The sequence below is a fragment of the Tamandua tetradactyla genome, chromosome X (assembly GCF_023851605.1).
Source record: "Tamandua tetradactyla isolate mTamTet1 chromosome X, mTamTet1.pri, whole genome shotgun sequence".
Taxonomy (NCBI): domain Eukaryota; kingdom Metazoa; phylum Chordata; class Mammalia; order Pilosa; family Myrmecophagidae; genus Tamandua; species Tamandua tetradactyla.
This window is the reverse complement of record NC_135353.1, coordinates 173,433,084-173,456,601: the sequence shown is the minus strand read 5'-3', so window position 1 is coordinate 173,456,601 and position 23,518 is coordinate 173,433,084. Positions and strand designations below refer to the sequence as shown.

General features: G+C 55.3%; 1 protein-coding gene across 1 annotated transcript; it reads right to left on the bottom strand.

The window, feature by feature from the left end:
- Positions 1-1,931: 1,931 nt before the first annotated feature.
- ASMTL (acetylserotonin O-methyltransferase like) lies at positions 1,932-22,480 on the bottom strand. The gene is made up of 13 exons (XM_077145856.1): positions 22,316-22,480; positions 21,621-21,752; positions 20,725-20,772; positions 17,074-17,138; positions 15,451-15,512; positions 14,796-14,904; positions 12,342-12,741; positions 10,396-10,558; positions 9,474-9,658; positions 8,020-8,152; positions 4,568-4,714; positions 2,451-2,573; positions 1,932-2,262 (listed from the first exon to the last, which is right to left on the bottom strand). Exons 1-13 carry the CDS (start codon positions 22,406-22,408, stop codon positions 2,048-2,050), a joined length of 1,875 nt encoding a protein of 624 aa, XP_077001971.1. The 5' UTR covers positions 22,409-22,480; the 3' UTR covers positions 1,932-2,047.
- Between the last annotated feature and the right edge of the window lie 1,038 nt (positions 22,481-23,518).

The window sequence follows — 23,518 nt, the reverse complement described above, 5'->3', positions numbered from 1 at the left end:
GAATTAGAGGGAGAGGTGACTCCACCCATTCCAGGTGGGTCTTGAGTAGTTTACTGCAATCCTTTAAAAGAGGAAACATTTTGTAAAAATCTTCAGAGCCATGAGAACCAAAGAGTCCAGGTAGCCAGAGACCTTTGGAGAGATGAAGAAGGAAAATACCCAGAAGCCAGGAGAGAAAGCTAGCAGATGTCGCCACGTTCGCCATGTGCCTCTCCAGTGGACAGAGAAACTCTGAATGTCATCGGTCTGTCTTGAGTGAAGGTAACCTCTTGTTGGCGCCTTCATTTGAACATTTTTATAGACTTGCTTTCATTGGGGCATTTTCACGGCCTCAGAACTGTAAACTTGCAACTTATTAAATTCCCTCTTTTAAAAGCCATTCTGTCTCTGGTATATTGCATTCCGGCGGCTGCAAACTACAACAGCTAGCCATCTTCTGCAAGGAGAGGCCGGCCAGAGGGGTGTCCAGGGGCTCTGCCCTTTGGTGCCAAAGACTGCGTCCGACGCGCTGTCTGTGAGCAGGACTGGCATGTCCAGGAAGCCGGGCTGCTCTGGCAGGTCTCGGTGCGGGACGCCGTTACCTCTCCCTGCCGTCCGTCTGGTCCAGCCTGTTCAGCAACAGCAGCAAGACATGTCTGGATCTTCTCTTCTCCTCGGCAAGCAGGAGACACCGCCTGATGGTGGAGGGCAGAGAACGCCAGGGTCACGCCTGGAAGGCAGCAGGGAGCCCGTGATGGAAGAGGGGGTGCATGCAGCCCCACGGGGGGCTCAGGTGGTAGGGGCCGAAGGCAGGGACTTCCCGGAGAAGTTAGATGGACAGGCCAAGGGGTACAGTTTTGGGGTGGAAGTTGCAGGGGCCAGCTCCATTTTGCCAAGGCAACATTTGAGCTCTTGCAGCAGCTGTGCTGGCATCTGTGCCCAGGGGTGCCAGGGGGTGCTGGAAATCCAATAAGCCACCTGGACCTCAGCTTCTGAGCTCCGGGTCAGCACCTGCCAGCCTCACCTCGAAGGCCAGTTTGGATTTTCAGTCGAGAAAGCTGATGTGAACAAGCTTGAAAAGTAGAGCCTGACATAGGTATATGCTATACATGAATTTTGTAAACCTTTTTTTTTTTTTGCAATCAGAGCTTAACTGATGTCAACAGGATTTAGGTCTGCTGGAGTTATTTCCAGCAGATTCTCTGAGCTCAGACTCCCTCTGGGTTTCTGGGGTAACCCCTGTTGCAGGCTCAGTCTTTTCCATCCTGGGGGTCAGATTTGGGGAGTCAGGATCCCCTAATCTTCTCTTCTCTACTTCCTGTCTGCCTGGGTTCTTTCTCAGGCTGCAGTTTCCAGAACTGGCTATTTCTCAGGGTTCACATCCTTTCCAAGTGCTTTCTCATCCTCAGCCTTCATTCACTGCCCGCTGTTCTGTGCATTCCACTTTCTGGGAACCTGCTGTGAGCAACCCCTCCACGTGCCCCTCTCGTCCCCACCCCCTCTGTGCTCCTGGGTGCCCCCTCTGCATCCCTTCCTTTGCTTTGATGCAACTTGAAGGGGGGGGCCTCCTGAGCTGTGGCGACATTTAACCCCTGGGCTCTTTGAGGGTGCAAGTCAGGTCGCTGGGGGTGCTTCATGGATTTAAGCAGAAAGGGCAGTGCCCAGAGGGTCAGAGAGGAGTGTGCTGGTTTTTAAAGCTGTAGCGTGTGCACGATTGCAGACGCGCAGAGAGGAAACGGTCAGCATAGAGGTAGGGAGATGCTGCATTGTGTTTGGCACGGGCTCAGTGCCCCAGAGGTTCCCTTTGCTATCCCTTGGAGGGGTGTCTGGGAGGTCAAGGGAGCTGGGGGAACGGGGAGGGGGGACTCCACGGGGCAGGGAGGGGCGCACAGCGGGCTTTCGGGAATCCCGAAACTCACCGGCGCCTACGAGGAAGGAGCAGGCTCCCGGGATGACTGGCCAACATTTTATTGGGAGGAACGTTAAACTTGAAACCCGCCGCTGGTTTGGTGGACCGAGAGGAAGCCGCGCTGGACGCTGGATGTCCCCCGGGGGGAGGCGGACGGGGTCAGGGCTCCGGCTCTCGGAAGGCCAGCACAGCGTCCAGGAGGCCCCCGGTGACCCTGGCCTGCACTCGTGTGAAGCCGTGCTCTTCCAGCAGCTGCCGGTACTCGGCCGCGCTTCTCTGCTGGCCGGGGGTCAGGCTGAGACCTCGCAGCACCGCCCGCACAGGCAGGGTCTTGTCGGCAGTGAGCACTGCCTCGGCCACGAGCAGGGCACCGCCTGAGCCCCAGCCGGCCCGACGGGGTGCAGAGGTGAGACACCGTGTGAGTGTCACCCGGTTTCGCGAGAGGAGCCCCCCAGGGTCAGGGAGGGGTCCAGGGGTGGTGGGCTGGCCCCAGGAGGGGGGCCAACTGGCTTTCTTTCTCCACCCTTTCCTTTTGGCAGGAAGAGAAGCGCCCTGTGCTCACCAGGCTTGCAGCTCTCGGAGACTCTGCTCAGTAACGCGTGGACTTTGTCGTCCGAACAGCCGTGCAGAATTCTGGAAAGAATGTAGAGCTCGGCTTCGGGGAGCCTGTCTTTGAAAAAGTCACCTGGATTGAGGGGAAAAATGCAACCAGTGGTCAGCAGGGCAGCGGTGGGCAGGACACAGAGGTCACAGCAAAGGGTGACATTCGGGTGCTCGAGAGAATGAATGCCTGCAGATTTAACTCTCCCAGACGGCTGAGCTTTGCTGCAGGGAGCTCGGGCTCCTATGGTGCCGCTTTGAATCTGTGGTGGACCTCAGAAAAGCTGTTTTGATAGTTTCCATGGAGATGCAACCCACCCAATTGTGGGTGGTAATTTTGATGAGATGGTTTCCATGGAGATGCGTCTCCACCCATTCCAGATGGGGTTGCTTCTTGGAGCCCTTTAAGAGGGAACCGTTTTAGAAAAAGCTTTAGAGCCACCAGAACCAAGGAGAGCCCACCCAGCCAGAGACCTATGGAGAAGAAGGAGGAAAATGGGCGTGGGGGAGATTCAGGAAACAAGAAGCCGGGAGAGAAAGCTAGCAGACGTCGCCATGTGCCCCTCCAGCTGAGAGAGCCAAGGGAAGCCAAGAGATGAAAGCCAGCCCCAGAGAAGGGACACAAAGGACAGAGCCTGGAGTGGGTGCCCTCATTTGGCTGCTATCACCTCCTTAGAACTGGAAGCTTGTAGCTTATTAAATGTGCCTTTATAAAAGCCGTTTCAGTTCTGGTATATTGCGTACATACCTACTCAGGGAAAGTCTGTACTTGTGGGAGCAAAAACCTTTTTGTTCCTTTATCCACATCTGTGGACTCACAGGTATGTACATGAAGCCATAAGATAGAAAACCGTGAGATGGCAAAAGGAAAGAGAGGGCAGGAGTGCAGAGACAAGGTTTGCAGACGGACATGCTGCAGAGCTGCAGAAAGGATGGTGTACTTGGTTTTAGGTTTGTTTGTTGTTTTCTTGCCTTTATCATTTTTTTTTTTTGTACGGAGGGGAAATCAGTAGCAGAGTTTTCTCATGCATCTATTTCTCAAACTTTAAGATGACCAACTTGCTCTTTTTAAAGTTAGAATGGTATCACGACATCCCTGGGCTGGAAGTACCTGAGGCCCTGCAGCCCACCTGCCTTCAGGTAAGGCCACGAGCTGATGGAGCTGATTCTCCATCATGCTGAGTTTCCCTTTTGTTGATGCTGGTGTTTACGGCAGCCCCCCAGTAAGTTCCTCCTCTCGTCTAACCTAGGTCTTGTCTTGAGAGAGTTGGCCACCTCCTTGGGTGGGATCGGTCATACACACCTGCTAATGCAGCCCCCGGTAAGTTCTTCCTCTCATCTAACCTAGGTCTTGTCTTGAGAGAGTTGGCGACCTCCTTGGGTGGGCTCGGGCACACATACCTGCTAATGCAGCCCCTGGTAAGTTCTTCCTCTCATCTAACCTAGGTCTTGTCTTTAGAGAGTTGGCGACCTCCTTGGGTGGGCTCGGGCACACATACCTGCTAATGCAGCCCCTGGTAAGTTCTTCCTCTCATCTAACCTAGGTCTTGTCTTGAGAGAGTTGGCGACCTCCTTGGGTGGGCTCGGTCATACACACCTGCTAATGCAGCCCCTGGTAAGTTCCTCCTCTCGTCTAACCTAGGTCTTGTCTTGAGAGAGTTGGCGACCTCCTTGGGTGGGCTCGGGCACACATACCTGCTAATGCAGCCCCCGGTAAGTTCTTCCTCTCGTCTAACCTAGGTCTTGTCTTTAGAGAGCTGGCGACCTCCTTGGGTGGGCTCGGGCACACATACCTGCTAATGCAGCCCCAGGTAAGTTCTTCCTCTCATCTAACCTAGGTCTTGTCTTGAGAGAGTTGGCGACCTCCTTGGGTGGGCTCGGGCATACACACCTGCTAATGCTGTCCCGGGCTGGTCTCCCACCTACCCTCCATCCCTAGCACTTCCAGCACTGTTAGGTCTGCAGTCCCACTGACCTGATAGGGAGTCTGTCTCTCACACACAGGCATATTCTGCGTATACAGAGAGATGAAGAAGGCTGGCACACGTGAACGTGTGCTCGTGCAAAAGCAAAATGTACCTGACACGAAGCTGACTGGCGCTGTCCGTGGCTGTTCACCAGGCTGGAAACACGAGGCATGTTTGATGACCTCTGGCAGGTCAAATACCGTCACCTTCAGGTGTGGGTACTGCCGGACGAGCTCGTGAGCCAGAGCTCCTGTGCAGCCTGTGGAAGGGCAAACACAGACTTTGTGACCAGACTCTTGGGTGCTGACAAAACCCTTGTCCACTCTACAAAGGGCAATTGGAGAGTGGTGGACTGGCAGCCCCAGGAGCAAGACCACGTGAGCTGCTTCTGGCCGAGAGGATGTCAGCAAGACGGGCAGAGAACTCATGGGAGACTCTTTAGGCAGAAGTTAGGGGGTCCTTACTCTTCCCTTGTCCTTCCTAATACAGGGATGCAGATGCAATGGTTGGTGCTGGAGCAGCCCCTTTGGGCTGTGAGGAGGAAGCATGCTGATGCAATAGCAAGTGCTGGAGCAGCCTCCATGGACTATAGGGAGGATGTTGATGCAATGGCAGGTGCCTGAACAGCAACCCTGAGCCACAAGGAGGAAGGGGGAGGATGCAATGGCTGGTGCAAGAGCACCCACTGTGCACCATGAGGACAAAGGATGTTGAACTGCAGCCGGAAAGAATCAGGGGCTCTGAAGAGAGAAAGGGGCCATCATAGACTCGATTCCCCATGTAGGCTTTTCCACACGAGGAAGAGAAAAAAAGATCTCTTGTGGGAGCCACTGCTGTTTGCAGCTGAATTAAGTCCTGATACTTATCTCCTCACCTCAGGGGAAAGAAAGCCTTGTCCTCCGACACACAGCCATGTGAGCTGGAGCTCACCTAACTGGCAGGACTGGTGCAGAAACCCAATTATCCTCATTCCAGGGCCTGAAAGGGACTCTCAAAATGTGCTGCAATCCCGAGTCAGCATCTTACAAAAGGCTCTCTGCCGGTGGAAGGAACTGTTCCTTCTATAAAGTTTTTTATACCTATGGTCTTGTGGACCGAATGGCATTCCCTGCAAAAGACCCATTCAAGTTCTAACCCTTGGTCCTGTGAATGTGACCTTTACTGTAAAATAGGATTTTTGAAGATCCTATTAGCGTGAGGCCAGACTGGAGTAAGACATGCTCTAAGCCAGTACGACCGGCGACCTCACAGGGTGAGGGATGTTTGGACACAGACAGAGAGACAGAGGCAGACAGAGAGACGGCTGCTTGGTGGAGGCAGAGGCTGAGTGACACCGTCACCAGCTGAGCACTGCCATGGATTTCCACCGCCACCAGAAGATGGGCGAGGCGTGGAATGGGTTCTTCCCTTTAAAGAGGAAGCACATGGAATTTCTGGTCTCCGGAACCGTGAGATACGAAATGTCCATTGTTTCAGCCAGCGAGTTTGTGGTGTGCTGTTACAGAAGCGCTGGGAAACTATGGCACGTGTCCTCTATTTACGGATACCATGTTTAAACTGTCACTTGAATATATCATTTATATAGACTATGCTTACAGTATGGTTTAAGCTACAGTGTCATTGGACCATTATATAAACTATGTTTAAACTACAGTTTAAATACACCATTTTATACATAGTATGGTTAAGTTATAGTTTAAGTATATGCTGTATATATACTGTGTTGAAGCTATAATTTAAATACACCTTTATATATTTAAGCTACAGTTTAAAAATTACTATATATATACTATGTGTAAGCTACAGTTTAAAAATATTATATAGGCTGTGTGTAAGCTACAGTTTAAGTATACTGTTTACATAAACTACACTTAAGATACAGTTTAAATATCCTGTTTACATATACTATGTTTAAATATACTGTTTACATATACTCTCTTTAAGCGATAGTTTAAACACACCATTTACATATACTATGTTTAAGCTACAGTTTAAATATACCATTTATGTATACTGTCTTTAAGCTACAGTTTAAACACAGCATTTATATATTCTATGTTTAAGCTGCAGTTTCATTGTACCATTATATAGACTATGTTTAAACTACAGTTTAAATACACAATTGTATACATGTATAAATTTTATACACATTTTATGCTGTATACATATTGTGTTTAAGCTATAATTTAAATATATTATATATTTAAGCTACAGTTTAAAAAATACTATATATATGCTATGTGTAAGCTACAGTTTAAGTATACTGTTTACATAAACTACATTTAAGATATAGTTTAAATATCCTGTTTACATATACTATGTTTAAATGTACTGTTTACATATATTCTCTTTAAGCAATAGTTTAAACACACCATTTACATATACTATGTTTAAGCTACAGTTTAAATATACCATTTATGTATACTGTCTTTAAGCTACAGTTTAAACACAACATTTATATATACTGTGGTTAAGCTACAATTTCATTAGACCATTATATAGACTATATTTAAACTAGTTTAAATACACCATTTTATACATGGTATGTTTAAGCTATGGTTTAAGTATATGCTGTATATATACTGCGCTTAAGATATAATTTAAATACACCATTGATAGTTTAAGGGACAGTTTAAATATAGCATTATATATACTATGTTTAAGCTGTAGCTTAAATATACCATTTATATATACTGTCTTTAAGTTATGGTTTAAACACAGCATTTACATACCCTATGTTTAAGATACAGTTTAAATATACCATTCATATATATTGTCTTTAAGCAATAGTTTAAACACATTTATATATACTGTGTTTAAGCTATAGTTTAAACACAGCATTTCCATAAACTATGTTTACGCTCCAGTTTAAGTACACCATTTATTTTGTATAGTATATATGTTAATACGATTTATTTTATGCTGTCCTGAAGCTCTTCAGCATTTATATGTGCTGTCTTTAAGCTACAGTTTAAACACACTGTTTATCTAGGGCATTTTGAAGCTCCCGTTTAACTGCACTTCCTGTGGGGTGGAAGGCATTTGAGACGAGGAAGACGCTGTGCCGTCTGTAACAGCACGGAATGTGTAAAGAGCTGCAAAGACCCCAGACCCAGACAGGTCGTGGAGCAGCAGCTGTCCAGGAGGGGGCTGGCCTCGCCCACCACGGGGTCTTTGAGGTGTGAGAGCCCCTCCCTACTAGAATCTTTCTCCTGCACCCCGCTTTGGCCTCAGGGTCCCCCAACGCCGTGATGCTCGCCAGCGCAACGGCCTGGGGCAGACATAGGGGGCCACAGCGAGTCCGCCAGGGACCCCACCCATCTCCCCCCTTTCGCCTGTCAGCTCTCCTGGGGCAGGACCGGCCTGGGGTGGGGCTGAGGAGAGGGGGCGCCCTGGACCTCTACGCCCGTCTGCAGGAACCTTCCAGAACTTGGGAAATATCTGGGAGATCCCCCCCGCGGCCGAATTCAGGTCTTAACGCGGTGCCTAGAGAGGGACTTCTTAGCGGCGCGGAAGGTGCCCAGAGTAGGGAGACAAGGAGACCCCGGGGCAGCGTCCACATACCTCCCAGGTCGCAGGCGGAGGAGAACCCGGACAGGTCGAAGGCCGAGGCCACGTGCCGTGCGGTCAGCTTGCCGAGGCTGTGCGTGGCGAGCAGGGACCGCAGCCTCGTCTCCTTGCCCTGGCCGAAGGGATCCTGGAAGAGAACGGCGGCGTCTGGGTGCGTGCTGATGTGCACGCAGGTTCCCCACACGCTTCCAGCCAGCGCGCTTTGGCCAGGGCAGGCAGGGTTCGGGGGCTGGGCCCCTCGCCCCTCCTGTCGCCTCCCCCCGTGGCGCCAGCTGGCGTCGGGATTCATCGAACAGGAGGATCCAGTGCCAGGGGCAGGAAAGGGAGAGGAGAGGGGGAGGCCGGGTGGCCTGGGGAGGGGCCCCTGGGAAGTGGGGCTGTGCCAGGGTGGGAGTCTCTGGGCCAGGGGTCCCAAAACTGGGCTCTGAGCATGTGCAGGGGGGAGGCGAGTCGAGCAAGCTGCCCTTGGGTGACCAATGGAGCGGCCAATCAGTGCCCTTGGCACTGGTCCTTTCTCCAGTCTGGGGGGACCCTGGTGCATCGGGCTTGGACCTCCAGCCTCCCGGGACACTGCCTCCGAGCCCCTCCGAGCCCCTTCTCCTTTAAAGGGGAGGGTCACAGGAGGGGGGCCGGGGAGGCGCTCGCGGAATCTCCCCCCATCCCCGCGCCCTGCTCCTGGCAAACTGAAAGCACAATCAACTGGGAAAGTTTCAGGCAAGGGGCAAAAGTAGCGGTTCAAACCCAAAAGGATGGACATTCAAAAATGGGAAAAACGGAAAACGGCACGTGCCGGAGAGGATGCGGAGAAATCAGAGCGCTCGGGGGATGGGAAATGGGGCAGCCGCCCTGGAAGACGATGTGGCGGCTCTTCAGGATGCCAGGCAGCGGCCGCGTGACCCGACAATCCCACTGCGAGGCAAGGACCCCAAAGAACTGAAGGCAGGAACGTGAACCGACCCTTGCCCACCGGTGCGCGTGACTCCCGAGAGTCCAAGGCCCGCTGGCTCTGTGTCTCCCCTTCTCTTTCTCCCTTCTCCTCTCCCTGCTTTCAGGCCCAAACCCTGCCTGGCCCATGCCCACACCGCGCAGCAGCCTGGGAAGCTAAGCGCGCCCGCTCGCGCGCTGGACGTGTCCGTGGTCCCGGCATCTCTCGTGCTGGCCCCGCTGGCCCCTATGCCCACCAAGCGCTCTCCCCTCGCTCTTCGGCCGACGATGAACAGAGCGCATGAGCCAAGCCCTGCGCGGATGTTCCTTGTCGGTTTCGAATGCGTCGGCAATGCCTGAAGTTGCAGAACCTTGGCGCATACTATACGTGGAAATTCGCTCTCCATCCGCTTGAGAAGCTGAATTTGGAAGTGGATCCCTCCGCTGTACATGTGTTCTATTTCATAATAAAACAGGTTTAAAAAGAATAAAAAACCGCGCGTGACCCTCCAGCAGGATGGCACCTGGAACAGGCCCTCTGCGTCCTCTCCAGGCGCTCCGCGGCTCTGGCTGGTTCCTTCCCTGATGGCCGACTCCAGGTGTGTGAAGAGCCCCCAGGTGTGATCGTCGCAGCGCGCGATGACGCCGTGGAGAGAACAGTCTCCGTCCGACGCCAGGTACAGATTCGCCAACTCTGTGTTGCTGTAGCCTTTACACAAAAACGCAGGTGCGCTGGGGGGTGGGGACCCCACAAATACGCGGGAGGAAGCTGCGCGGGCCAGGGGCAGCCGGTGGCCATTGCTGAAACGTGCGCACGGGCGGCTCTGCTCCAAGGCAGGCCACCCGGGGAATCGCACGTCCCAGGCAGGAAGCCTCGGCTGCGGGGGGGCGTGGGGGGGGTAAGCAGAGCCCCTCCCAAAAGGTATGTTGGAGCCCCCCAATCCCTGGGGCTTGAGACTGTGACCTTATAGGGAAATAGGGTTGGTAAGCGTAGAAAATAGAAGAGTCCTGATCCACTAAGGCTGGAATCCTTTTAAGTTGGGGAGACTTTTAAGTTGGAGATGCACTAAGGCACATGGGGGGTAAGGCTGGGTAGAAACAGCACAAGCCAAGGAGCCCTAAGGATGACTGGCAACCCCAGGACCTAAAGAGGGGCCAGGCTGGGTGCTCCCCTCAAGCCTCCAGAACTGGGAGACAATAAGTCCCTGCTGCTTCCAGCCGCTTCATTCATGGGGTTCCACACCAGTGGCCACAGGACATTTGTACATGCCCTGACATCTGCTCCCTTCCCGCCATCTACCCTCTGGTTTTTGGGAAAGGGGCCCCGGTTCCTGAGGAAGACCAAGAGGGCTGGGCAACCACCCCCTGCGGCCTCGTCCACCCACCTGGCGGCGATGGCCCTCCCTGACCATCTCCTGTCTGCACCGTTTCCGGGGAGCCGCTCACCTCTGTCCGTTTTCCTCAGCAGCCCCAGGCCGGCGCAGGCATCAAGCAGCCTGCTGGTCCCACGCACGGACGCCTCAATCTTCCGGGCGACTTCGGCAGCCTGCAAGACGGCTCCGGCCTTCAGCACGTCGAACACCCCAAGCTTGCTGGCAGTGAACAGGGCCTGTCCGTTGAAAACAAACAGTGACAGGAAAGCTGGAGGGGAGAAAACGCAGGAACGCGCAGCCCAGGGAGTGGGGGACGCTGGGACTGACGGACCCCTGTTAAAACGTGCTTTTGCAGGCTAGAACTGACGTAGGACACTCTTTCTGGGAGGGAATGATGCAGGGGACGTGGGAAAAATGGACCTAGTGCAGACTCTGGGCTGCCGTTAACAGTGATGCTTTCATACTCTTTCATCAGCGGTAAGGAATGCATCACGCCGACGCTGTGGGTCAGCGATAGGTGCCATGAGGGCTATGGGAGGATTTCGGTTTTCTTTTTTTTTTGGAGTAATGGAAATGTTCTAACTGGTCATGGGGCTGTTGGCACAACTGCGTGAGAATACTGTGAACCAGTCATTGTGTACTTCGGATGCTTGCTATGCTGTGTGAATATATCTCAGAAAAACTGCATTTAAGTATAAAAAAGCATTGAGGGCTTCGGGAACACTCTTGGAAAGGGTGAGTCTTTGCCCCCAGAGAGCCAAGAGTTGGAGGTAAAAAATGCCAGAAATATAGCTAAAAGGTCGTTAAAATGGCCTAAAGTTATGTATGTTTCACTACGATTTTTTTTAAGTTAAAAAAATCCAGTTGTGTTTAACTTGCTCAACTTAATCCTTTCATTTAATTGTTTTCCATGTTGATTTGACAGCATCTTCTTCTAGAGAGAAAAGCTGATTTTTTGTCAGCTAGAGCAGGATTTGCTCATGCTGAGAGCCCATTAGGGCATAGGAAGCCTGATGTGGGGGAAAGAATTCCATGGAAAAATGTTCCAGAGAGGCGAGACCAGACGTCAGTTTGCTTCGCTGGAACACACCCCCACCCCCCGCCCCCCACCTCCACATTAACAAACTGCCTGCTGTGGTTTTAAAATTAAATTTTATCGTGGTGAAACATACCCTACAGTTCCTGGTTGCACCCATTTTGACGCAGACAATTCCGCAGTGTTGACTCCATGATGCCCTGCTGCCATGGGCACCACCCCATGCACCGGGACAGTCCCCTGCGTCCCTGGGAGTCCCTGGAAATCCCTTGCATTTCGGGTGCCACCCGAGGCCCCTGAGGGGCGACGGTGAGGGGCGGGTTCCTGGGTCAACCGCTGAGCGCTTCCAGAAGGGCCAAGCGCGGCCCTCGAGGGGCCTGGCACTGAAGCGCCTCCAGCGCCGCGCTGCGTGTGTGCGCGCGGGACAGGCTGGGGCGCACACGGCGGGGCCCTGAAAGGCTGGCACAGCCACGTCCCTGGGCGGCCAGGGCACGTCACAGAGGCACCGGCTTAACGTGAACTGGAGAAACTGGCGTCCAATATCACAAACTGCCTTTATGTCCCAAACCCTGGATATATCCCCCGGGAGACAGCAGGGAGGCAGGTGGCAGGTGAAGCACCTGTCGCAGAGCCTGCCCCAATCCCCGGAGAGGCCCCCGGGGGGCAGTGGCCCTGCAGTTGGAGAGGGGTTCTGGGCTGCAGGAATACGTGGTGCGGGGTGGGGCTCAGGGCGGGACCCCAGGGCGCAGCGTTGACCATCTTAGTTGAGACAGGGAGCACAACTGATGTCTGGGACATCCCTGGGCATGGTGTGCTTCTTGGGGGGACATCCCTGGGACTGGGGAGCTTCTTGGGGGTTCAGGTCCCCGCCCCCCAGGCCACGGCAGGCGTGGGCTGGCACTGCCCCGGCCCCTCCCCACGCCCCAACCACCGGAGACGCCTGTGCCCCGACGTGGGTCAAAGCGCGACGCTGCCCCGCATACCTTGGAAGCTTTGAAACCGTCCATCAGTTCCAGAAGGTCCCACGGAGGCGGGGGCAGGGTCTGTGCCACCGCGTTGCAGTTGGCCTCACCCCGGGTGGGCGGCTCCCCGCGCGCCTCCTCCAGGGCGCCGGCTCCGGGGGTCTCCGCGGCGCCCCCTCCCGCGCGCGCAGCCTCGCCAGCGGCGTCGTCGTCGTCGCTCAGGTTTTCGAAGGTGTCCACGCCCGGGATGGAGTCGTGCTTGGCGCGCCCCGTGGCGTCCGCGCGGGGCGGGCAGTACAGCTCGGCCAGCTTCTTGCAGAAGTGGTTCAGGGGAAAGCCCACGACGTTGAGGAAGTCGCCGTGGACGCGCTCCACCAGCATGCCGCCCAGCGTCTGGATGCCGTAGCCGCCCGCCTTGTCCCTGGGAGGGGCGGAGAGGGCGCAGGGAGGGGCTCAAGGCTGGCAAGGGAGAGGGCCTCGGTGGAAAAGCCCAGGGCCTATGCCAGGGTCCCCACGAGTGTCCACTTCCCCAGCGCTGCGGAACACCCCCACATTGGGCACTGCTGGCTGGACCCTGGCCCTGAAAGGTGACCCCCCCCCCAAAAAAAAAGACGTGCAGGGGCAGTGCATGGGTAGCTCAGTGGTAGCATTCTCATGTGCAGGAACCCGGGTTTGATTCCAGGCCCATGCACTCCAAAAAAGAAAAAAATGCAACAAATGGTCCTGCGATAATGGGATGTTCAAAGGGAAAGCGAGGAAGTGTGAGCCCCACTGCAGGGCATACAGAGAAAGAGAAAAGACCTCAAGGTCTCACTGCCCTGGTGCAGGGAAAGGGGCCCTCATTGGAAATGGAGTTTTGCAGGTGGGATTAGTTAGGCTGAGGCCGTGCTGGAGAGGGCGGGATCTTATAAGAAGTGAGGAGAAGGTACAGACAGAACATGGCGGAGCCAGAGCTTGGGGTGACGCAGCCACAAGCCAAGGAACACTGGGGGCTACAGGAAGCTGGGCGAGGCGGGATGAGCCCCCCAGGAGCCTGTGGAAGGAACCCAGGCAGCCAGCGCTTTCCTTTCTGGACTTGTGGCCTCGAGAGTGGTGAGAAAATACATTCCTGTTGTTTGGAGCCCCCCGGCGTGGCGTTTCTGTAGCCAACCCCGGAAAAGCACACACTGCCTCTAGTTCTGTGACCTGAGCCTGCCCCCCTCACAGATACTAAGATTTATAAATAACAACCCACACCTTGCAATAACAAGCAGGGGGCCCTTGGCAGGTTCGTGGGTTTTATTCCCACACAGCTGGGGGCTCCCGAGCGGGACCCTTAGAGCCCGGCAATAAGGAGGTGCCAGGTGCCATGGTGGACAGCTCGCTGTGGCCGAGAGGTCACTGCCCCTTAGGACTTGCTCTGTGACATCTCTGTCTGTCAGCGCCGTGCCCACAGGGTGGACTGACCCCCCAACAGTGGGCTCCGCCTGCAGGCATCGCCAGGGTGGCCAGGTTAGCTCTTGGAACGTCTCTGGGGGTGGGTGGGGTTCGGGGGCTGCTATGACGAATGCCACACGTTGGGGGCTGGAGCCAAAGGCATGCACTGTCCGGGCACCAGGGTGTGGACAGGCCGTGCTTTCTCCTGGAGCTTGCGGGGCTGGGTGGTAGCTCAGGGGTCTCTTGGGGTCCTTGGCTTGCCTCTGCCTCTGTCATATGGCATCTTTCTCTCTCCCTCCGTCCTCTTCCTCTCCCCTCTCTCTTCCCTCTGACTTCTGCCTTCTTCAACTGCCTGTGTCTGAATTTCCATCCTGTAGCATCCCTCTCTCTCTCTCTCTATATATATATATATATCTGTCCTGGCTTCCAGCTTTTTTGACTGCCTGTGCCTGAGGTTCCTTTGCATATACAGACTCAGCACATAAGAGTTAAGACCTGCCCAGTCTAGTTGAGCCTCCTGTAAATAGGGTCTCCTAAAACCCCATTCCCCAGTGAGCGCACATCTTAACCAATAACCGTGTCTCCGAGGGCCCGTCTGTAAATAGGACTGAGAGTGGGAGCAGGATGCCTTTGTGGGGTGAGATTCGTCCCCAAGCCCCTCGGCCCCCCTCCTGAGGGCTGCCACGGACCCTCGACCCCCTCATGTCCCGCCCGACGTGTTACACGGTGGAGCACCTTTCGCGGGGGCCTGTACGTCTGAGACTCGGGACTTTGTGCGTCCGGCTTGGACCCTGCGCGGAGCTGCAGGTGGAGCTCACCCCAGCCCCATGTGCTTCGCTCCTGCCAGGACCCAACCGGACCAGCCGGGGCCATCGTGGGGCAGCACGCTTCGTCGCCCTTCGTCGCGGGGGGCGGCATTGTAATGCCCAGATCACCCTCAGAGCACGGGCGCTGCCGAGAGGCGGCACGGATCCGGGTGGGACACAGCCCCACGCCCGCGGACCCCGTGCCAGGCCGCGTGAGCCCCCCCGGCCCCCCGCCCGCGGCGCCGAGACTCACATGGGCTCCCCGCTGTGGATGTACTCCCACAGCAGCTCCTCCGACAGCTCCGAGAACGTCACGCGCGTCTCCTCGTGGAACTCCCACGCCTCGGTCTCCAGCCGGCCCTCTGGGAAGACAGGGACGGACGGAGGTGGGGGGACAGGCGCCAGAAGGACAAGTGACAGAAGGACAGACTCCCAGAAGGACAGACGCCCAGAAGGACAGATGTTCGAGAAAGGTAGACGCTCAAGAAGGACAGATGACCAGAAGGACAGACACCCGAGAAGGACAAGGACAGACGCTCAGAAGGACAGACATCCAAAAAGGACAGATGCTCAGAAGAACAGACACCCGAGAAGGACAGATGTCCGAGAAGGACAGACGCCCAGAAGGAAAGACACCCGAGAAGAACAGACGTCCGAAAAGGACAGACACTCAGAAGGACAGATGTCCGAGAAGGAGAGATGTCTGAGAAGGACAGATGCCTGGAAGGAGGCATCCCAGAATGACTGACCCCCCAGGACAGATACCCAGCAGGTGCCCAAAGGACGGACGCCCCAGCAGCCAGCAGGCTCTTCCTAGGGACGCCCTGTGGACACCCCACCCGGCCCCGTGCCCAGCAGGGTGGCAGGCGTGCGCCCAGGGGCTGAGTGGACCCCGGGGGGGCCGGTACCTGGGCTGCTGCAGTGCACGATGACCACACCCGTCACCACGCTGTGCTCCTTCCCACTCAGCCTGCAAGGGAACAACGTCTTAGGGGACGTAGGAGGGGCTGCGAGGGGCTGGGGGGGCTCGCACCGTGCCCCAGAAAAGGCGTGTTTTCAGTCTTGAGTGGCGCTCCTGCCCAATGGAGCCCGTCGGCAAGCAGGACCTTGGAAGACATTTTTAGTGCAGGGTTCATCTGAGAGCGGGATTCCAGGATGCTATGAACACGACACAAAGCCCTGAGACTGCAAAGGGAGTCTGCGAAGAAGCCGGGGGGCAGTGGGGAGTAGGGCAGACGGACAGGAGAGGGGCTGCCGGGTGCCGGAGGTCCTGGGGTGCAGAGATTCCAGGGCAAAGCAGGCCCTGCCCAGCCCCGAGCGTGAGACCACAGAGCCCTGCTGTTCCAGCTGTCCAAGCAGCCCTTGAAAACTGAGGCGCAGAATCAACAGGCTGAGCCCTCGATCTTGGGGTTCGCCCCTATGACACTTATTCTTGCAAAGGACAGGCTAAGCCTACTTAAAATTAGGCCTAAGAGTCACCCCCAAGAGAACCTCTTTTGTTGCTCAGATGTGGCCTCTCTCTCCAGCCAACACAGCAAGCAAACTCACCACCCTCCCCCTGTCTACGTGGGACATGACTCCCAGGGGTGTGGACCTTCCTGGCAGCGTGGGACAGAAATCCCAGAATGAACTGAGATTCAGCATCAAGGGATTGAGAAAAACTCTAGGATGAGCTGAGACCCAGCATCTAGGGACTGAGAAAACCTTCTCGACCAAAAGGGAAAGAGAGAAATGAGACAAAATAAAGTGTTGGTGGCTGAGAGATTTCACAGTCGAGGGATTATCCTGGAGATGATTTTTGTGCATTTTATAGATATCCCTTTTTAATTGATGGTGGAGTGGAGAGGCTGGAGGGAAGTACCTGAAATGAAGTAGCTGTTCCAGTAGCCTACATTCTTGATGATGATTGTATAATGAAAGAGATTTTACAGTGTGACTGTGTGACTGTGAAAACCTTGTGTCTGATGCTTGTTTTATCTATGGTGTGGACAGATGAAAAAAGAATATGGATAAAAATAAACAATAGGGTGGACAAAGGGTCAACTGAAATGGGTAGATGGAAACACTCATGGTCAATGAGATGGAAGGTAAGGGATACGGTACGTATGAGTTTTTTCTTTTTATTTCTTTTTCTGGAGTGATGCAAATGTTCAAAAAATGATCATGGTGATGAATGCACAACTGTGTGATGATGTTGTGAGCCACTGATTGTGCAGCATGGATGGAACGTTTGCATGTTAAGTTTTTAAAATAAAAATATTAAAAAAACAAACAAAAAACAAAACCTAAGGCTCTGAGCTGCAAGGATGCAGGGGGCCGGAGACACCGGGCTTGTACTTACCCCTGGGAGGTAGGTCACCTCCTTGGGACCCTCACCCCAGCTGAATTAATAGGCCTCCCCCATCTTACCCAGGATGGGCAGCAGCTCTGACCCGGGAGCTGGGCCGACCCAAAGCAAAGGCAGAGGCAGAGCTGAGCCCACCCGCCCCATGGCTACTTGGGGTGCAGGCACTTCCCTGGCCGCCACCCACCTGGACAGCATCCTGTACGCGTCCTGCTTGTCCAGCGGCTTCTCCAGGATCAGTCCCCCGATTGTCTGCGAGAGAAAAGGGGCATCGAGGGCATGGAAAGGGCTGTTTCCCACACCCTGGGGCAGGTCTGCAAGGACGGCACATACTATAGAAATTCAGATGCCACAACCACTTTAGAGTGCACGGTCAGTGCCACTGAGCACATTCATTGTTTTGCTACCGTCCCCCTCTATTTGTTTCCAAAAGGAAACCTCAACCTTGTCCCCTTCAGCAGCCTCTGCTCGTCCCCTTCTCCCCAGACCCTTCTGGATGTTTCACATCAATGGAACCACACAACCCACGGCCCTGTGTGTGGCTGGTTTCATTTGGCGTGCTGTCATGTGGCAGCGTCCATGAAACGTCACTCCCTCTGACAGCTGAAGTTGAGTCCATCGTCTTGACGGACGATAATTTCCTGACCCACTCGTCTGTCAATGGACACCTGCTTGTTCCAGCTTGTGGCGACAGCAAATCATACTGCGATGAACACGGCGGGCAGGTATCTGTTCAGGTTCCTCTCTCCGGTTCTTTTGGGCATATCCCTGGGCATGGAATGGCTGCATCAGATGGTAGTTCTAAGCTCAATTCCTTGAGGAACCTGTGTTGTTCACTTTCGAGATGCCACGCAAAGCAGAATCCGAGCCTGCTTCGTGCAAAGCAGAATCCGAGCCTACTTTGTGCAAACCAGAATTTAAGCCTGCTTCGTGCAAACCAGAATCCGAGCCTGCTTCTTGCAAACCAGAATCTGAGCCTACTTTGTGCAAACCAGAATGGGATCCTGCTTCGTGCAAACCAGAATCCGAGTCTGCTTCGTGCAAACCAGAATCTGAGCCTGCTTTGTGCAAACCAGAATTCAAGTCCACTTCGTGCAAACCAGAATGGGATCCTGCTTCGTGCAAACCAGAATCCGAGTCTGCTTCGTGCAAACCAGAATCTGAGCCTGCTTTGTGCAAACCAGAATCTGAGCCTGCTTCGTGCAAACCAGAATCCGAGTCTGCTTCGTGCAAACCAGAACCGGAGCCTGCTTTGCGCAAACCGGAATCCGAGCCTGCTTCGGGCAAACCAGAACCGGAGCCTGCTTTGTGCAAACCGGAATCCAAGTCTGCTTCGTGCAAACCAGAACCAGAGCCTGCTTCATGCAAACCAGAACGGGAGTCTGCTTCGTGCAAACCAGAATCCGAGCCTGCTTCGTGCAAACCAGAATCTGAGTCTGTTTCGCACTTGCACATCGGCAGGACCTCACAGCCCACCCGGGACGAAGAGCAAGGCATGAACCCAGGACCACTGAAGCCAGCGCTGTCCATCCTAGACTCCTGGAAACGTTTGCATCCGCTGCCCCTGCCTGGAGACTGGACACAGCACCTTGGCAGAGAGTTGCGGGCAAGCCCCGGGGACCCACGCCGCTCAGTTGGACCAGCATGGGGAACCAGACCCTGGGGTTTCCATCAGGAGCACATTCTCGGTGTCCCTGGTGGGTCGGGTTGAATTGTCTCCTGCCCCTAAACACAGGCTATCTGGGGGTCAGAGCTTCTTTAGAAATAGGGTCTTTGAAGATAGGGTGAGTTAAGATGAGGCCAAACTCAAGTGTTGGGGATGAGCCTGGCCCTGGCATCGTGGGAGGGACAAAGCTTTCTGGACCAAAAGGGGCAGAGAAAGGAAACAAAAGAAAGTTTCCGTGGCTGGGAGATTTCAAAGAGAGCCCAGGGGTCACTCTGGAGGTGATTCATTTGGGGCTGCTGTTGTGGTTTGTTTTTGAATATTCTTATTGACAAATCTTTACACACATACAGGCCACATGCTGCACAATCAGCGGCTCACGATATCACCACATCATTGTATAGTCATCACTATGATCATTTTTTTAGAACATTTGCATCACTCCAGCGAAAGAAAAAAAGAAAAAATTCATACATTCCATACCCATTACTCCTCCCTCTCGTTGACCACTAGAATTTCAATCTACCCAATTTATTTTACTCTGTGGCCCTCCCTATTATGTATTTATTTTTTTACCCATATTTTTGACTCATCCGTCCATACCCTGGAAAAAAGGAGGGTCAGAGAAAAGAAGGTTTTCACAATCACACAGTCACATTGTAAAAGCTGTAACTTTATATAATGATCTTCAAGAAACAAGGCTACTGGAACACAGCTCTACAGTTTCAGGTACTTCCCTCCAACCTCTCCACTACACCATAAACTAAAAAGGGGATATCTAGATAATGTGTAAGAATAACCTCTCGACTCTGTTTGGAATCTCTCAGCCACTGACACTTTATTTTGTCTCATTTTCTTTTCTCGGTCCCTTGATGCTGAGTCCCAGCTCATTCTAGGATTTCTGTCCCACGTCATCAGGGAGATTTACACCCCTGGGAGTCATGTCCCACGTAGGGGAGAGGGTGGTGAGTTCACCTGCCTAGTTGGCTGGAGAGAGAGAGGCCACATCTGAGCAACAAAAGAGGTTCTCTGGGGGTGACTCTTAGGCCTAATTTTAAGTAGGCTTAGCCCGTCCTTTGCAGGAGTGAGTTTCATAGGGGGAAACCCCAAGATAGAGGGCTCGGCCTGTTGATTTGCTTGTCCCCTGGAGGTTACTGTTATGCATTATATAGATATCCCTGTTTAGTCTTTAGTGCATTGGAGTGGCTGGAAGGCAATACCTGAAACTGCTGAACTGTGTTCCACTAGCTTTGATTCTTGTTCTTTTTCTTTTTTTTTTTTGCATGGGCAGGCACCGGGACTCGAACCTGTGTCTCTGGCATGGTACGTGAGAACCCTGCCTGCTGAGCCACCGTACCTCGCCTTGATTCTTAAAGACAATTGTATAACTCTATAGCTTTTACAATGTGACCATGTCATTGTGAAAATCTGTAACTGACCCTCTCTTTATCCAGGGTTTGGACCGATGAGCCAAAAAATAAGGACCAAAAATAAATAAATAACGGGTGGGTACGGGATGCATTGGGTGTTCTTTTGTACTTTCCTTATTTTGGCCCAGGGCGTGATGAAAATGTTCAAACACGTATTGTGACGATGCACGCATAGCTATAGGATGAGAGTGTGAGCCACTGACTGCACAATTCACACGATTATATGGCATGTGACTATATATCATATCTCAATAATAAAACTGCCTTCTCCAGTGCGAACTGGAGAAGGCTGCCTCACCCAGTAAGATGGGGGTCCTTACAAGAAGGGGGGAGTGTGGACACACAGAGAGGAGGAAGCTGAGTGAAGGTGGAGGCAGAGATGGGGTGACGTGGCCACAAGCCAAGGGACACCTGGAGTCCCCAGGAGCTGGGAGAGGCAGGGAGGAGCCCCTGGAGGCTTGGAGGGAGCACGGCCCGGCTCACTCCTGGATTCCAGAGTCCCGCCTCCAGAACTGCGGGAGAACACTCTCCGTGGTTTTTGCCTTCCCAGCGTGTGATGCCGTTACAGCAGCCAAAGGCCTAAAGCAGGGTCCAGTGTGCCCTGAGCAGGCAGTAAGGGGCCCACTGGCTCCCCCTGGCACTCACTGCGTCCATTTCTGATCAGAAGCCCGGGGTTGGGGTGGGGGCACCATCACAGACATTTCACCCAACCTACAGGCTCGAAGGAGACCCCAAGGGGACTCACCACGATGGTGTCGGCTCCTATGACGATGTCAGGAGTCCGTAAGTCCTTCTGCAAGAAATGCAAACCCACAGGTGAGACGGGCCTCGCCAAGCACTCACACGAATGCACACATGTTGCCATCGGCGTGAACCAAAGCACCGGGTCTGCAGTTGGCAAAGCATGGCCTGTGTCTGCTCGGTGGCACGAGCTGGACACAGAGGCACCCTGCACTGCAGGATGTATATCGGGGTTCAGCAGAGGGTGCCGGGAGGGTGTGGGCCACTCAGCCCTCACGTGGGCAGTGCAGGCTCCCGCCGCTGCCTGCGCACTGCAAGGGTGGGGAGGGAGACGGCTGTCTTCCCTGGGACGTCCTGAGGTAAGCCCCAGGGGGTTCTGACCCACTTAATGCAATTCGAGGGAAAGGGACCCGGCAGGGTGCAACCGATGGGGAATGGAAATTCTTCTGGAGTCATCTCAGAGCCAAGAAGAAAAGGCTGGCCCCAAACCACAGCCCACAGCTGGTCCTCAGGGGGGCCAACCCTTGGCCTCGCTGTGACTCGGACAGCCGGGGGGCCAGAGCTCAGGAGATAGTGGTTTCACAAAGAGCCTTAATGCCGGGCAAACACCACTGCCCAGATGCACGCAGCCATCCAATCTTCTTACTCAACCTCAAATTTATGTCCCACTGAAATCCAAGCACGGTGAGCCTTTCCACTGCAGAAGATCAATTGATGGATCAATCGATAGCCATGCTTGGAATACTCTCGATTGTCGTGTGTCCTATCTAGACCCATCGTCTATGACAGGGTGATATCAGTGCTGGATAAAGTGTGCTCGTTACGTATTATAAATCAGTGGTGTTTCCCTCAGAGCCAAAGCACTTGAGACATCGAGCAGGAGGGCAGAAGGCTACTTGCCAGATGCATCCTGTGTGCCACTTCCAAAGCTTTCTGCTTGGCAGTCTCGATGGCGTAGGCATAAGGGGTGGGGAACGATGCCTTGTCCAGCGTCTCCTTAAACCGGGAAGGGACCACCTCAAACCGGAGACCCTGGCACAGAAGAGAAGTGGGTCAAAGGGCTTTGTGGTCAGAGACAATTCCACTGACCGTTGCATACCCCCTGCACCCCACACGGGGAGCTCGGGGTGGGGCGAGCAACGTTGGCCGCACGCGGGGCCCGGGAGTGGACGTGGTGGGAAGGAGGCAGCACCAGAGGCTGCCTGGTGCTCTATTGATTGGGCATGAGGGCTGCTGACCCAAGAGGTCAGAGGGCTGCCGCGGCCTCGGAGGCCAAGCCGTGCACAAAGGCACCCCTGCCCGGCCGCTCCACAGGAACCAACAATGCCCAGGAAAGACGCTGCCCCTCGCTGCCCTCCCAACAGGGCCCGGGTCCGTGCTGACCCCCTGCGGACCCTGTGAAGCCCCCCACCTCCGCTTCCTGCACCTGCAGACACTCCCGGACATGGCTCCCTGCTTTGCAACCCACCCAGACCTCCCCGTGCCCAGGGCGCTGACCTGACCCCCTAGCCCCCAACCCCGACCCCGGACCCAGCCTGCGGCCCCCGGCCGAGCCCCCGCCCCTGTGCCCGCCGTGCAGCCCGGCCGGGCCTCACCGCCTGGCTGAGGATCTCCCGGCGGCGCGGGGACGCGCTGGCCAGCACCACCCGCTTGCCCAGCAGCTTCCCGATCACCGGGCACAGCACCATCGCGGCGCCCGCAGACCCCCGGCCCGCGCGCCCCGCAGCACGCACCCGCGGAGCCCCGGCCCCGCCCCGAGGGAGGAGGCCACGCCTACGCCACGCGAGGCCACGCCCAGACCCCGCCCCCCAGACCGCCCCTTCCGGGATGCGGGGCCCGCCCCCCGGCACGCCTCGTAAAAGGTCCCGCCAGGCCCTGCACCCCGTCCCGGGAACGTTCCGCTCCGGGCCCCGGACCGAAGCGGTTCGCCTTCCGGGCTGGAGGCCACGCCCCGCCCCCGGCCCCGCCCCGCTCCGGGCGAAGCTCCGCCCCCCGCCCCGCCCGCCCGCAGTGCCGGGGGAGAGAAGTTCCCGCCTGCCGGGCGTCCCGGGCCGGGGTCGGGCGCGGGGGGCGGGGGGCTCCACGGGGTGGGGGTGCAGTGATGGGGTCCCGTGGGTGCAGCTCGGGGGTGGTCCCCGTGGGGTGGGGGTGCAGTGATGGGGTCCCGTGGGTGCAGCTCGGGGGCGGTCCCCGCGAGGTGGGGGTGCAGTGATGGGGTTCCGTGGGTGCAGCTCGGGGGTGGGCTCCACGGGGTGGGGGTGCAGTGATGGGGTCCTGTGGAGCGGTGGGGGATAGCCCCGCGGGGTGAGGGTGCAATGACGGGGTCCCCTGGGAGCTGTGGGGGCAGTCCCCGTGGGATGGGGGTGCAGTGATGGAGTCCTGAGGGTGCAGCTCGGGGGTGGTCCCCGCGAGGTGGGGGTGCAGTGATGGGGTCTCCATGGGGTGGGGGTGCAATGACGGGCTCCCCGTGGGTGCGTTGGAGGCGGTCCCCGTGGGATGGGGGTGCAGTGTTGGGGTCTCCATGGATGCAGTGAGTGGTGGTCCCCGAGGGTGGGGGGCTGCAGGGGGCTAGTGGATAGGACATTCGCACAGATGGGCTGTGGGGTGGGTCCCGCAGAGGGTGGGGTTGTGGTACTGGGATGCAATGATGGGGTCCCAGCAGGTGGGGTGAGCAGAGGTCCCCATGGGCTGTGGGGGTGCAGTGAGGGCATAGTGTTTGGGTCCCTGCAAGGGGGCTGCGGGGGAGGGTCCCGTGGGGTCCTTTGGGGTGGCCACTGGTGCAGACATAGGGGCTTCCT